The sequence below is a fragment of the Haliaeetus albicilla genome, chromosome 5 (genome assembly GCF_947461875.1).
Source record: "Haliaeetus albicilla chromosome 5, bHalAlb1.1, whole genome shotgun sequence".
Taxonomy (NCBI): Eukaryota; Metazoa; Chordata; class Aves; order Accipitriformes; family Accipitridae; genus Haliaeetus; species Haliaeetus albicilla.
Genome location: NC_091487.1, coordinates 20150331 through 20164107, shown reverse-complemented (window position 1 = coordinate 20164107; position 13777 = coordinate 20150331). Strand labels below are relative to the sequence as shown.

The 13777-nt window shown below is 42.2% G+C and overlaps 1 protein-coding gene across 10 annotated transcripts in view; it reads right to left on the bottom strand.

Annotated features, from left to right (window-relative positions):
- EML5 (EMAP like 5) overlaps positions 1–814 on the bottom strand; it is a 121461-nt gene extending 120647 nt beyond the window's left edge. For all 10 annotated transcript variants that reach the window (XR_011324697.1, XR_011324698.1, XM_069783676.1 and 7 more), the window contains exon 1: positions 351–814. Coding sequence is in view for 8 of the 10 variants with exons in the window: in XM_069783676.1 (XP_069639777.1) it covers positions 351–547 (197 nt within the window). In the remaining 2 variants the exon portion in view is untranslated. The remainder of the gene's footprint in view (positions 1–350) is intronic.
- Positions 815–13777: the final 12963 nt, after the last annotated feature.

The following is a 13777-nucleotide window of genomic DNA, read 5'->3' as shown; positions in this document are numbered from 1 at the left end:
CACGACACGGCCCGTTAAACCCGACAGCCAAAAGCCATCTCCAGGCAGTTTCTACCCACGGCGAAGCCCGGGCGGGGGGGGCGGAGGGCGCGAGGAAGCGCCGACCGTCCTTGACGAATTTCGACCCGCTCCCCGGATCCCCACAGCGCACAGCGCTGACTGGACGCGGGGGGCGGACTGCCGGCGCAGCCCGGGACGGCAGCTGGGGCAGGCGGCGGCGCGGGGGATACTCGCGCCCCGCTCCAGGGGGGCGGGAGGAGCGGGCGGGGGACGAGCCGGGCTGCCGGGCCGGGGCGCCCGGAGGGGGCCGGGGCCCGCGGCGGGATGCGGCCCGGCGGCGGCGCTGGTACCTGATGATGTCGTCCTGGTGCCCCAGGTAGAATTTCTGCCGGTGCTCCCGGGGGCTGTAGACCACACCGACCCCCGCCACGAAGTAGACGATCTCCTTGGCTGCCGTGTAGTAGAGGTTGTTGCGGCACTGGTGACCCCGGTAGCCGTAGACCCACTCCAGCCGCAGGTGGCAGCTCGGCGCGCTCCGGTCAGCCATGTCCTCCCGCCCCCGCCAGCCGGGTACGGCTCTCTCCCACCGGAGACCCCGCGGGAAGGGGGCGACGGGTCGGCCGGCCCCTCCGCTCGGCTCGGTGTCTGCCGCGCTAATCCCTGGCCGCCGACATGAATGCCCGCCGCCGCCGCTCGTCCGCCGCCGCCTCACAGAGGGCGCCGCCGACCGAGCCCGCCTCGCCGCCTCGCGCCGCCAGACATGGCTGCACTGAGACACCGCCCGGGACGCGGAGCGAGGGCGCGGCGCGGCGCCGCTCCGGCCCCCCTCCCTGCGCCCCGGCCTGCGCCTGCGCCGAGGGCAGCGCCGTCAGGCGGCGAGGCGGGCCTGCGCGGCCGGCGGCGGGAAGGGCGCGCGCCGAGGCGCCGCGGTGAGGGGGCAGACCGACGCCGAGGGGTGGCGGGTAGGGGGCAGGAGGCAACGGGCTTCGCCTTCCTGGGTTTGGGGGGGGGGTCTATTTACAATTTCCCCTCTCCCCCCTTGTTTTTTTCTTCTTTTTAAGCGAGGCTGTGGCCTCTCCCCCTTCCCTAAGCTTAGTTTTATATTTTTAAAAGCTGCCCTTTCGGGGAATATACCGGTTCCTCGCCTTTCCGTCGGCGCGCTGCCGCCCGGCTCTCGGCAGCCGCTGCGGCTGGTTGAGTCCCTCCTCAGCCGTGTGTGGAAACCAGCCCCCACCCCACCCTCCCTGAGGGCCCAGCGGCAGGCCGGCTCCACACCATCCGAGAAGACAACCTCAGCCGTAGTTTTTCATGACTGATATTTAATCCTTTAAGCCCACCGCCTGCCCCATACACCACACAAAAGTCACTTCCCCATCCGTGCCTTAATTTCCCCATGGCACGACTTTTCATCCTTAGATCTCAAAGCGTTTTACATGGGGAAAGTCACCATTTTCCTATCTCACAGGAGGGGAAGCGACTTCTCTGTGCTGCATGAGGCAGCACTGCAGGGGAACCCCCCGCCACGTCCAAAATTTTGGTCAGGAGAACATGCTCCTTCCCAGCTTTGTCACACTGTAGAGTACCTTGGTGGCTAAATAAACGTGCAGTACATCGTCATGCAAACAGTTTTGCGCTATAAACTTGAATACTTCTTCTAAAAGCTCCTGGATAACTGGCCTGGTTTGACAAATGAAAATAAACCCAATCATTTTCCTGTTACTTTCAGCACAGATTTGGCTTTCCAAGTGTACGTATTTTGTCAGGATGTGTTTTTAAATCTCCCTTTCTTTAACTTCTATTTCTCTTCTACTATTTCATTAGTCATATTGACATTTCTTCCACAAAACATCTACTTCTAACTAGTTACTTCATGCTGGAGCCTTTTTCCCGTGCTACTCTATTTATGATTTAATTAGTGGGAGGCTTTCCTATTAAACCTTTCTTGAGTAAACTTAATATTATATTATTCCTTACTTTGTTTTAGAAAAAGAATTCTTTTGTAAAATCACTCATTTAAGCATTCTAGTCAATTAGCTTTATATTAACATATTTTCACAGGCTAGAACACCAAGAGACGATATTTTTGTCAAGCTCTCACAAGAGGGGTTTTCATGACACCAGGAACAGGCGCAGCTTTCAGTCCCGCACATTTGTTGAAAACAACACAAGGCACATAACAAGAAGTCTGCAGAGAGATTCATGCAGCCTGAAACTCGACTCAAATATACAGCCAAGGAAACTTCCCCTTCCATGAAAAATTTAAATTTTTTGAAAGAAAGAAAAAAAAAAAGAAAGAAAAGGGCTTTTATCTCTAAATAGGACAAAAAGTCATATATATTCACTAACAGATAAAGCAAATGTTACTTCCACAAAAATCATAAGCAGTCTTTTTCCCTTCTGTTTGCTTCCTAAACAGCCACAGCACCTTGGAACTTGGGTAGCCGCAGTTTCTCAGGAGTCCCCAAGATGGGAGACTAGCCAGGGAAACAGACTGGAAAATTCCCAACTAGTTCATTTTAGAAGTACAAAATGTATTATTCTTTCTAATCTGATGTTAACTTTGCATGGCTGTTCCATGTTGCTATCCCAGTTCTTTTCATGGGAAAGGTGGTTACAGAAAAAGTCCATAACAATGCTTAGCCTCATTCTGGAAATAATATGGAAAAGAAATGAACACTGGCTTCCTTTTGGAAAAAAAAAAATTAAAAAATTGCATTTCTGCGTTGCTTCCCCTTGAATTCCACAGAATGCTTTGAATGTCAATACACATTTAATCAAACTGCTATTAATATTTTGTGCAGTTCCATAAAGTTACAAATATATTGAGGCTAAAAATAAGATTACAACTGCAAGACTGTTCCCTTCATTAGCTGAAGCTTATGAGAGAGTAGGTTTGAAAAATACTGAATGTACATGATGACTGAAATAACTTCTTTCAAGCTTTGAAATGTTAATTGGATTGATTATCAGCAGACATAGGCATTTGATACATATTTGACTTCTGCTGTTTTAAAAGCCCATTTGAAAGTGGGAGTATTTTTGTGGTATAAATTAAGAATATATTTTCTCCTTACTGCACATTTATTGCATATTTAAACACGAATGTACAAAAATACATAATTATGGTGTCTCTACTTTCTTCTACTCTATATAAATGTATACTCTTGTTGGGTTATTACTTAAAGTGAAATTCTGGACCTCTTGAGATCAATTCTAATGTGTGGTATTAACTTCAATGGAGCTAAAATTTTAATCTTGTGGCTTTATGCACAACTCAGAACAAGAGAGTATTCGGTTAGGGAAAGTGAATAGGCTGTTCTCAGCCACACGTTCCAAAACCACTGTTACTAAAACTGAAAAGAGAAAAAAGCAATCGGGAAGAAACTTTAATATGTAATGACGTTGGCTCTAAGTGGAAGTTGCAGACCATGTTTCCTGTAATGAACAGGATAACCCAAAACTGTAGTCAGAAAAACTATGTATATGCAATGCAAGGAGGGTGGGAACAGCTGCATGAACAGCCAATATTTCCTTTTAACTGTACCGGAATTGACTACCATCTCTAAGATGAGGAAATGCCTGAGAGAAAATTCCGATTGGAAACTTGCTCGTTGTCGTAGTTTGCTCACCTTATGCCTACTACACATAAGGGGTGCAAGTGAAGTTTTACACACTCAGCATCTACTTTTGCCAGGACTAGGAAGCAGCGTAGTATCAGAACCTCTCCCTCGCCCCTTGCTCTGTCTAGCGTTCCCGCTCAGCTCTGACATACGTAACCCCTTTGGCCTCTGCCAGCCTGGGCGTCTCCACCCAGTGCGGCTGTTACGGGGCAGTCACCGCCAGAGGAACCACCAGGACCCCGGACGTCCACCCCGCCGCCAGCGTTGTGTTCTTGTGCGTGATGCCCAGGTACAGCCAGCCTCTGGCGCCAGCCCCTCTCCCTTCTTTCTCTCGGTAGAGGCGCCGGCTGCGGTTGGCCTGCGCCTTCCAGGCTCTTCGCGAAGGCCCTGAGCCGCCGCCTCCGCAGCCCGCGCGGGCCGAGGCGGGCGCGGCCGGCGCTGTCCGCGGTGCTGATCTGGGCAGGCGGGATCCGTGAGGGCAGGCGGGATCCGTGAGGGCAGGCGGGATCCGTGAGGCCAGGCGGGATCCGTGAGGGCAGGCGGGATCCGTGAGGCCAGGCGGGATCCGTGAGGGCAGGCGGGATCCGTGAGGGCAGGCGGGATCCGTGAGGCCAGGCGGTATGGGCAGGCAGAGGAAAGGTATGTGTCTATCCACTAGAACCATGGTTATAGTGGGAAATAAACGAGCTTGTAGCCAAACAAGACACTTTATGTGCTCCCAGTAAGGCATTTTACAAGCGAAACGTGGTGTTTAGCTGTTGTGCCTCAGCTGCCTATGATGGGTTTTGTATCTTTCCTATGATGTCAAATACATCACGGCAAATTATGTTTCATTAGGATACAGTGACACAAGTACGTCACTGCTCTAAATAAAATCAAGTAAGTGGTGTTTTAATGTCTCACAACACGTACTTATATGAAGACATACTTCCTAGCATATCATAAAGATATTTACAATGTATCTCGTGTTCTGCTAAATGGAACAAGGCTTAAAGAAGTGATTTCTTAAACAAATGCTCTTGGAACAGCTAATTCCAGAGCACACAAGATGAGGGATTATTCTCTGTTAAGTCCTAAGTAATACAGAGTAGCTGGTTCAAGTAGTAATTATATAATATGAAACAGATGAGCAACAGTAACAACATTAATTTCAACATCCTTCGGGATTAAAAGGTCTCAGTCTGTTATGGGAACACAATGTCTGAAAATAATATTTTGCAAAACTACAAAACCTATTTGAAAGAGGAAGTAATGAGAATTACCTACTACCATTTAATAGCACTGGGGCAAACACTAAGGATCACAAAGGCCTGTTTGCTACTGGATAAAAATGAGAAGTCAAGGAAAAAAGACAGCATCGCAAACTCAAACACTATTTGAGTTAATTCTCCTTCAGAAAATGGAAAAATTAATGAGAGATTTTATACCCTATCAGCCAACACATAAGATGCAAGTTATTAAGAAATTTTAAAGGACTAAGATATATTATTAAATTAACAATAGAAAGATAATTTTTTTTTAAAGTAACGTTAGAAGTAGGAAGCCTTGAAAATAATCCATAGGTCTACTGCATCATCAAGAAGCAAAGGAACCAATTAAGGTTAAGAAAATGGCACAGAAAAATAGTTATTGATTTCTTCACATCACTCTTCAGCAGAGAAGAGTCTGGGAAATACAAGATGGGAGCACATACAGGGTATGGCCACAGAAGGAGATATCTTTATAACAAAGTGCTGGAAAATGATGAACTAAAGAGCAACAAGCCACAGATACATTATACTGTACCTCAAAAAATTCTGACAATTTCAAAATGTCGTAGCTGACGTGCTCTGAAGAGAAAAATGCAATTGCTCTTTAAAATCATGTATAATACAATACTGTAACCATTTTAAAAGCAAGTTCTATTATGAACTTGATAACTATGAATCCACATATTTTCTTCTGGTACTGACTGATAAACTAGATACAATGGTTGAAATGAAAATAAAGCAATTATATGTGTATGAAATTAAATATTACAGACATTAATTTGTCCTGCTTCTGCAAGATAAATTACACTTTGATAATCATAGGAATTGCATTCATTTGGTAAATATTCATTCTGGGCACTGGAAGAAATAGGCACCCTATTGAAAAGACAAAGAACATGTAATTTTCACAATGCAGTCAGAAACTAGGTCTGCAATAAGTTTATTCATGGAAATTTGATTTGGAAATGTCCTCACATAATGGTTTCCTAACATAGGGCTGGCAAAGGGATGGACAAGATACAAACATTGAAATTAAATTCATCCATCATTAGTATAGAAAGCAACAACGTCTTCTGGACATTCTGAAGCAGAAATAAATCTGTTTAGGAACAGGAAGTGATGCAAGTACATCAGTAAGCAATACCAGCTGAAATTGTACGGGGAACACAATTACTGAAAACCATATACTGGCTTCCTTAGCTCTGACATTTTTACCAAAAGATGTTGTTTTAGGGTCTCTCCTGTAATCCAAAGTTCAAGTTGTCTTTCTTTTGAAACTGAAAGAAGGGTTTCTACCATGATTTCAATGGCAAAAATCTCAGTTTAAGAACTTCCATTACAGCACATACTTTTTTCCAAATAAATGCAGAAGAAATTCTACATTTAGTTCCAGATTTGAAGTTGCTGTAGTAAAATGATGTTTAATATTAGTCTCAAAAGTTAGGCACTAACATTTGTATTCTTTGTTAAAATGTCTATCACAAACTTTAAAAATTGGCCCTAAAATCTGTGTTAGCACATGGGAACAGTTCACTAAAAATAATTCTTTTTAGTCTATAAACAATGAAAAAACTACCGTGTTTCAGACTGCCAACAGTCTGACATCAGAATGCATTTTGAAGTCACTCAATGGAGCACTCAGTTTCTTTCAGCAATGACACTGTGTTTACACAACATGCCTGTAGTTACCACACACACACTTGGATCTAACCAGCTTTTTTCAGCTTGCATTTCATGCACAATTATATGTGTACTGAAGTCATTCATCTAGGTGATTTGAAGAATTTGTATCAAGCACCAGCACTTGATATAACATATGACAACCTAAACAGGCTTAAATGAGGCGCATAAAGAGAGGCTGATTAAATCCCAATGCATTTTCTATCAATATACTTATGATGAAAATCTGATTCTGAACTCTCAAAATCAATTGACTTCAACTGTTGACTAAACTAAATATAGAATGCAATTCATTTTAAAGTCTACTTATGTGACAGCTATCTCTGGCTCCATCTTATGACACTATCAAAACCAATGTGAAGCAACACCTTGTTTGCATGCAGTGGTAATTTTTCTACCTGTTTTCCATTTTTTCTTTACAGCTAGGATAGTGTAGGGTGATCAACCCCAAAGCATGTTGTTAATATTTTTGGGGGATTAATTAATATGTCAGTTGGTTGATGCTAATTATTAGATTAAAAATTGTCAGGTCAAGATGACATCTTTTTACACAGTAGTTGACAAGGTTTTCAAAATATAATGCACAGCACTGACTTTGCAAAAGCTCTTGAAAAGCTTAGCTGTCAAAAGGAATCATGAAATAGCTTAGCTGTAAGTCACTACGTAGAATCAACATACAATAATGCAGGTTTATCAAATATGACATCACTTACCAGTGTTAATATAAATATTCAGAAGAACTGAAGGAAATAAAATATTTAAACATTAAAAAAAATAACAGTATTAACTCTCATAATGCTGAGAAAGTTAAAAAATAGCATAGCACTATTAATCCAGCAGTGGAATGCAAACCTTGAATTAATTCATTTCATTGTATGACTCCATACTATCAGATTTGACTAAGCACTGGAACAGATTGGTTAAGGACTGGAATAGGTGGTCCAAAGAGGCAGTGGGTTCCCCATCCTCAGAGATTCTCTAACCTCAGCTGGACAAGGCCCTGAGCAACCTCATCCAACTTTGAAGTTAACCCTGTTTTGAGTGGGAGGTTGCATTAGACAACCTCCAAAGTTCCCTTTCAACATAAATCACTCTCTGATTTAGATACTCAGTTCTGTAGGCTGGTTCCCTACAGTCATACTGCACTTAAGTCAGTCTACTGACTGAAGTAAAGTAAGCCTACTTTAAGGAGAGCAAATACTTCATTTTAACTGATTCCAATTGTAAAAGAAAATATGGGCAAGAGACTGCTACGTGATACAACTTTTTAGTGTAACTTATTGTTCACAAGCCTCTATAAAATAGCCACTCCTCATAGTAGGAAAATAGATCTCTTTCCCACATTTCTGCTCTAAAAATGATAAATTAATAACAAAACAGACCAACACTCCTGAATGGAAGAAAGTAGATTTGTAGGGCACCCACATAATTTTTTTGTGGGAACTAACAGGTATATAACAAATGATGATGCTGGAATGGCTTTGTAATTAATACAGTAGACTGAGTACTAGGAGATCTGTATTCTCTCTCCACGGCTTTCATATATATATTTATGTGTATATATATATAAAAGCAAACCCATTTACATCAAGCTTTTCAGATATGACTGTTAACTTAGTATTATTAGCGGGGTTCCTACTTCGAGATTTAGGATCCACTGCAAATAAGTGCGTTAGTGTAGCTGCTCTAAACTTGGAAAAAAAAGAAAAAGTCAAGCCCAGTTTTTTTAACCTAAGCATCCAGTCATCAGTGCAATTTTTTGCAACCTATCTTTAAATGGAAATAACATACCAGCTTTTTTCATAGGCCACTGGGTTTTTTTTATAGCTGCATTGATTCCTGCTAGTGTGATGAACACCAATCTGTATTCAGCGCAGCATACAGAGCATCTGAATCAAACAAGAAATAGTGCCTCACATGAAACACTAAAGATAAAAAGGAAGGTAACAATCTCACTTGAAAAACATCCTGTTCATTCTGTACACTGGAGGAGGTGTGGATCTGATCACAAAGATGGTATTCAGTCCATGCGTAAATAGAACAGGGCAGACCTAAAGTCATATGAAGGTTAATGGCTTTGGACCTGAACAGTACTGCCACCTAAGTTCTGTTATCAACTGCTGGATGATCCCTTTTCAGCTAGACCATGGTAACTATGGTTAGGATATCATGTATGATCAGCAAGAAGCAGCAGTATTCTTATTTATGATAGCAGTAGTTGCTATTGATGCATATTGTTGTATTGGCGGGTCACAGAATGAAACCTGCAGCTGTTACTACAAATTACTTTCCCTGATGCTGAATCTAAGCCTCAGCACAAAATTCTGCTCTTAATGCAATTTCATTTGCATGACCTCTCCTAATTTTCTACGGTCAGTAAGAAATGGGTTCTACAAGCAAATATTATTTGAACTCAACTTCAGGGGCAGGGTCCTTGCTGAAAATAGCATGTAAAGAGGGAACTTCCTCCATGTGCTCTTCTGCCACACCTACGTGCCTTCCCGAAAAGCAGGCACTAGGCATGGCCTGATCTGTAGTCCTGTTCAGGGCTCATTTGAAGCACACAAAAAAAAACTTGCTCTATGTTCTGTTGCTTTCAATTCTCCCAACATCAAATGTATCTGAATCATTAGAATGAACCCTTTTTGCATGTAATCTTTCATGATGCCAACTCTTGTTCAAAGGCAAGCCAGACGTCTCTAGTGGAGACAATCTGCAGGTAGACGTGTGGTAACATCAATGTTCATTTTCAAGCCCTTGTTAATTGTATTGAGCAGCTAATTACATCTTTCTTCGGTATTGTTACATCTTGAGAGAGATGCGTAACTGACAGAAGCAGTAGCCTGCATCTGAATGACTTAGCTACTGAGGGATACAGGACGTATCATCTCCACAGAGTTGTGTAAGAAATTTTAAGATACCAACAGAATTTTAGGAACTATTTTTAGGTTCTATTCCTGGGTTTATCATAAGAATGTGAGTTCATGATGAGAAATAAGGCCTGAGAATTAGCACTTCTAGTTCAAGAAACAAGTATGATTGCTTGGTGCACGGAAGACCCCCATGGGAGAGTTACAGAGAAAGACAAAGTCAGCGTATAGCATCTATGTTTTTAAAATGAAAGAGGTCTTGCATATCAGTGGGTCCTGCTCTACTCTCCTCTTCCATACGCACTTTGTAAGAATCTAATTCGTGTGTCTCATACTCACAGCTTAAATGTTAAGAGACTGATGCAGAAGAGTCATAAGAACATTTGGAAAATGCAAAGCATTTTAGGCACACCAATAGTTTATTCTGAAGGACTATGTAAAGGAGAAAAACATTAAACACATCTATCCTTTCAGAGCCAGTATTCAGTATCAGTTTAAAGTGCCCTTGTCAGTAGGAAGAAAAAACTGTATTAAAATAAAAGGTGAAAATATGAAGCAGATTTAAATCTCTAAGCAACATTTAATCTTGGCAAGTAATTGAACAATTAATTGAAACACAACTGAAATCCAGTACACAGATATAGATGTCAACAAAATCTACATTTTATAAAAAGCAATTATACAAACCCATGTGTTCTATGAATAAAGATAAGTAATAATGGATTCCTCATATTCAGTAGAGCTCCCTGATATTTTCACTTAGAAATGATTATAATAAGAGTTCTTATTGGAGCCTGTCTCAGGGACATCTAGTCTTCAAATGAAGAATAAACCACAGACAAAAGAGGAATTGAACTGTCCCTTACTTCTGATTCCTGAATTTTCTGTTCTTGGTTTAAATAAATGAAGGCAAGGTTCAAATTACCCATGAGACAGTGATATCATCACAATACTCTAGCTGTAAATAAAGCAGCACCACTGAATTTCCTGTCTTTTCAAAGAAGATGAGAATAGACTCTCAGAACATACTAGTTAAGGTCAGGTCACTTCTAATAGAACAAACGTGCAGTTATACAAGACAAGCACGTGACTTTAATAAACCCTGGTGATTTCTATAGTTATATCACATACCCATCATTGTCCCAAGATAGCATTGACACAATGAACATGGAGGGATTCATTATAGTTGGAGGACATATGAGTATTATGACCAAATTAAGCACTTCTACTTAAAGTACTGGAAGGGACTAACCACTAGACTACAAAACTTTGAAAAAGAGTGCAGACAAGCCTATATTGCACTCAAGCCAAGCCAACTTCCACCTTTCACAATATCACACATGCACCTTTCACAATATCACACATGAACACTACTTGTAACATTTCACACAGTGAAACCTGTCTTTCACCTAGACAATCTTTCCCAGGATGTTGCTGTTACTAAATTATGATTTTTTTCCTATCAATGTTAAACAGGAAATTTATAATTTATTCTTCTCCCACAAATCAAGTACATCTGAGGTATAATTTATTTTGTCCGACTTTCCACAGAATGAATTTTCCTCATTTTGGGAGAAAGTGGGTGCAAGAAGCAGGTGGCTCTAGCAGCTACTCAAACAGTGTCTTAGCCCTGAGCTATGGGAAAGAAACTAAGCAGTTTCCACACATTCAAAATTACTCTTTTTCCGCACACTATACACAAGTATGCCAGAAGTGATAATTCCTGAAGTGTAACATGGAGATTTAAGCACTACTGATTTTACTGAAACCAACCACTGATTTCCCATAAGCCACTGAATAGCTATCTTGTGATAGATAACACTTCCAGCTCCCACATGGGTTGTCAGATATATATTTGAATAAATGACATCACAAAGGAAATGCTCCAGAGCTGAAAACCACTCCTTAATACCTTACAGATATTAATGCCACAGTCTGAAAGATACTGTGTTCTCACTTTTGAGGAGGAGGGCCAGCATGTTCAGTCTCCTGTGGTGAAAATGAGTGGTTTGGACTGCTTAAAGAATCACCATCAAGGGTATTAGCAAAAAATTATTTAATAGGAGTTTATAAAAGCGTGACTTCACAAAGTTCGATGGCAAGGTTCACTCTATTACTTAATAGATGGATGAAACGTACAAAGGAAATGAAGTTAGAATCAAACTAGAATTATTTATACAGAGACTAAAGGCGCAAAAGGGTAAGAGAGAAACATACAAAGGAAAATTGAGTTAGAACTGATTTTCCATAATTTGCACTGAAATTGGGGATGTAAAAGGTAGGGAAGACCTTCCCGTTGAGTCATGAGGCTCAGAGAAGACCCCCTTATTTTCTAAATTCTTGATGGAACTTAGGTGCAGCTGGATCCACTCCTAGTCCCAGACTTGGGCAACGGTTTATGTCTAATGGAAGGAATACAAAAGGGTAAGGAAGGCCCTCTCATTGAGTCACAAGGTTCAGAGAAGACCCTTTTGCTTTCTAAACTCCTGATGGAGCTTAAGTGCAGCTGGATCTACTCCTAGTCCCAAACTTGGTCAATGGTTTATGTCTAAAGGGATTATGTGTGTAGCAGAGCAGTGACTTAGTTACAGATTCAAAAGGGCAACATTTATACTGTACTTGCTGTAGGATGCCCAGGTCAATTCACACATGCATACACACAGACATTAAGATATATATGTATAAACAAAGGTATACCTGTTAAAAATTCCCCTCGAGTTCAGTGAAAAATTCACATCAAATGTCTCCACATTTTCTCAACAGGTGAAGGGTTGAGCCTCAGGATGCGAATGGTATCAGCCCAGGTCCCATTGTCAGCTTTCAGCCACAGTCCTCTGATTTTCACAAACTGGAGAGTTCACGAGCTCTGAGAGGCATCCCCCTCAGAGGGAGATGCTGGTCAGAGCCCACTGCGGTCCAGAAGAGCTCAAAGGGCCTCACTTAGGACCACAGTTTATATGTTCGTGAGATGATTGGCTTTAGTCATCAGCAAATTACTGAATTCCTGTAGCATTGGTACCATTTCCATGAGCTACGATACAGATAAGGGAGGACACCAAGGCTGTCAGGCAATGACTTAAGATTTGGGTAAGGAAGGCTCCAAGGATGTCAGGGAACAACAAAACCAGATAAGGGGTGCTCCAAGGCTGTCAGGACATGACTAATGCTCCTGGTTCTGCATCTCTGCCTCTGCTAGGCGACAGGAGTCCTTGGTATGGTCAGTGCTGCTCCTCACTTTAGCCATGCAAGAGTTCCTGGTACAGTCAAGGGGTGCTTAACTGCCCTACTCATTACGCAAATGCTACAGCCTAACAGGAGTTCCTGAGATGGATGAGGAATACACCACCACATCTCCTGAACTGTGTGCACCCCCAACAACAACAAATGTCATCCTTTTGAGTGCAACTGAGAGTTATTTCATGCACTATGTGAGAAAACTGAGAAGCCAAACAGGCTCTCCAGGCTTCTGTCGGCCTAATGATGAATACAATTCAATGGCAGAGTAATTTTATTTACAGGCCAGTTGTGTAGCGTGGCTACGTACAGGGGACACAGGACACTTGCTGCCCAGTTGGTTGAATTCTTTTTGGATTTAGCATATACAGCTTAAATGACTGAATAACTCACAAGTCACCAGTGGCTCACTTTGTGCATAGAAAGTCATATGTACAAAGGACTAGTAGTGTACAGAGTTGCAACCACGTGAAGCCTTGAGAGCAAAAAACTTTGATGGAGAAAACTTTTGCAGAGTCAAATTTCCACTGATCTTTGGCTCAGACTCACCCAGTCCAACTTCGAAATAGAGAATGGCTTTAGAAAAATGGCCTATGTGGTACACTGCACAACTATGCACTAGACAGGAATTTGTCTTTATGGTAAATGAGGAGAAAGTTCCTTTTTCGTGTTCACATGAATCAGTATTGGCAGCTGCCCAGAGGTGGTGGCAGGAGCAGGAGATTGCATTCTAGGCCCGGATCTGATCAGCTTTGTTACTGGCCTTCTGTACTTGCTCTTTTATATACACCTCAACTCTGCAGAAAGGCAATTGCTGGGCTTTTTCCTTTTACTGTTGGCATCAGCCAAATGCATATGGTACACTTCTTTGGGATAAGCATCAGCATTTGCAATAGAGGCTGGTACCAGATACCTCAGCAGACAGGTTGGACTCACTAGCATCCAGGGAGGCCACATCACCAGAGCAAACACAGCAGCTCTGAACCGGCATACTTGTGTAAAAAGAATACTGCTCACCTGACATCAAAGAAAATAAAAAGAGCTGGGTCTTTAAAGGCCAGGAAGCCAGCAGCAGACCTTCAAGGAAATAAAACAAAAAATAATCTACACTTTGGTTTTGTAT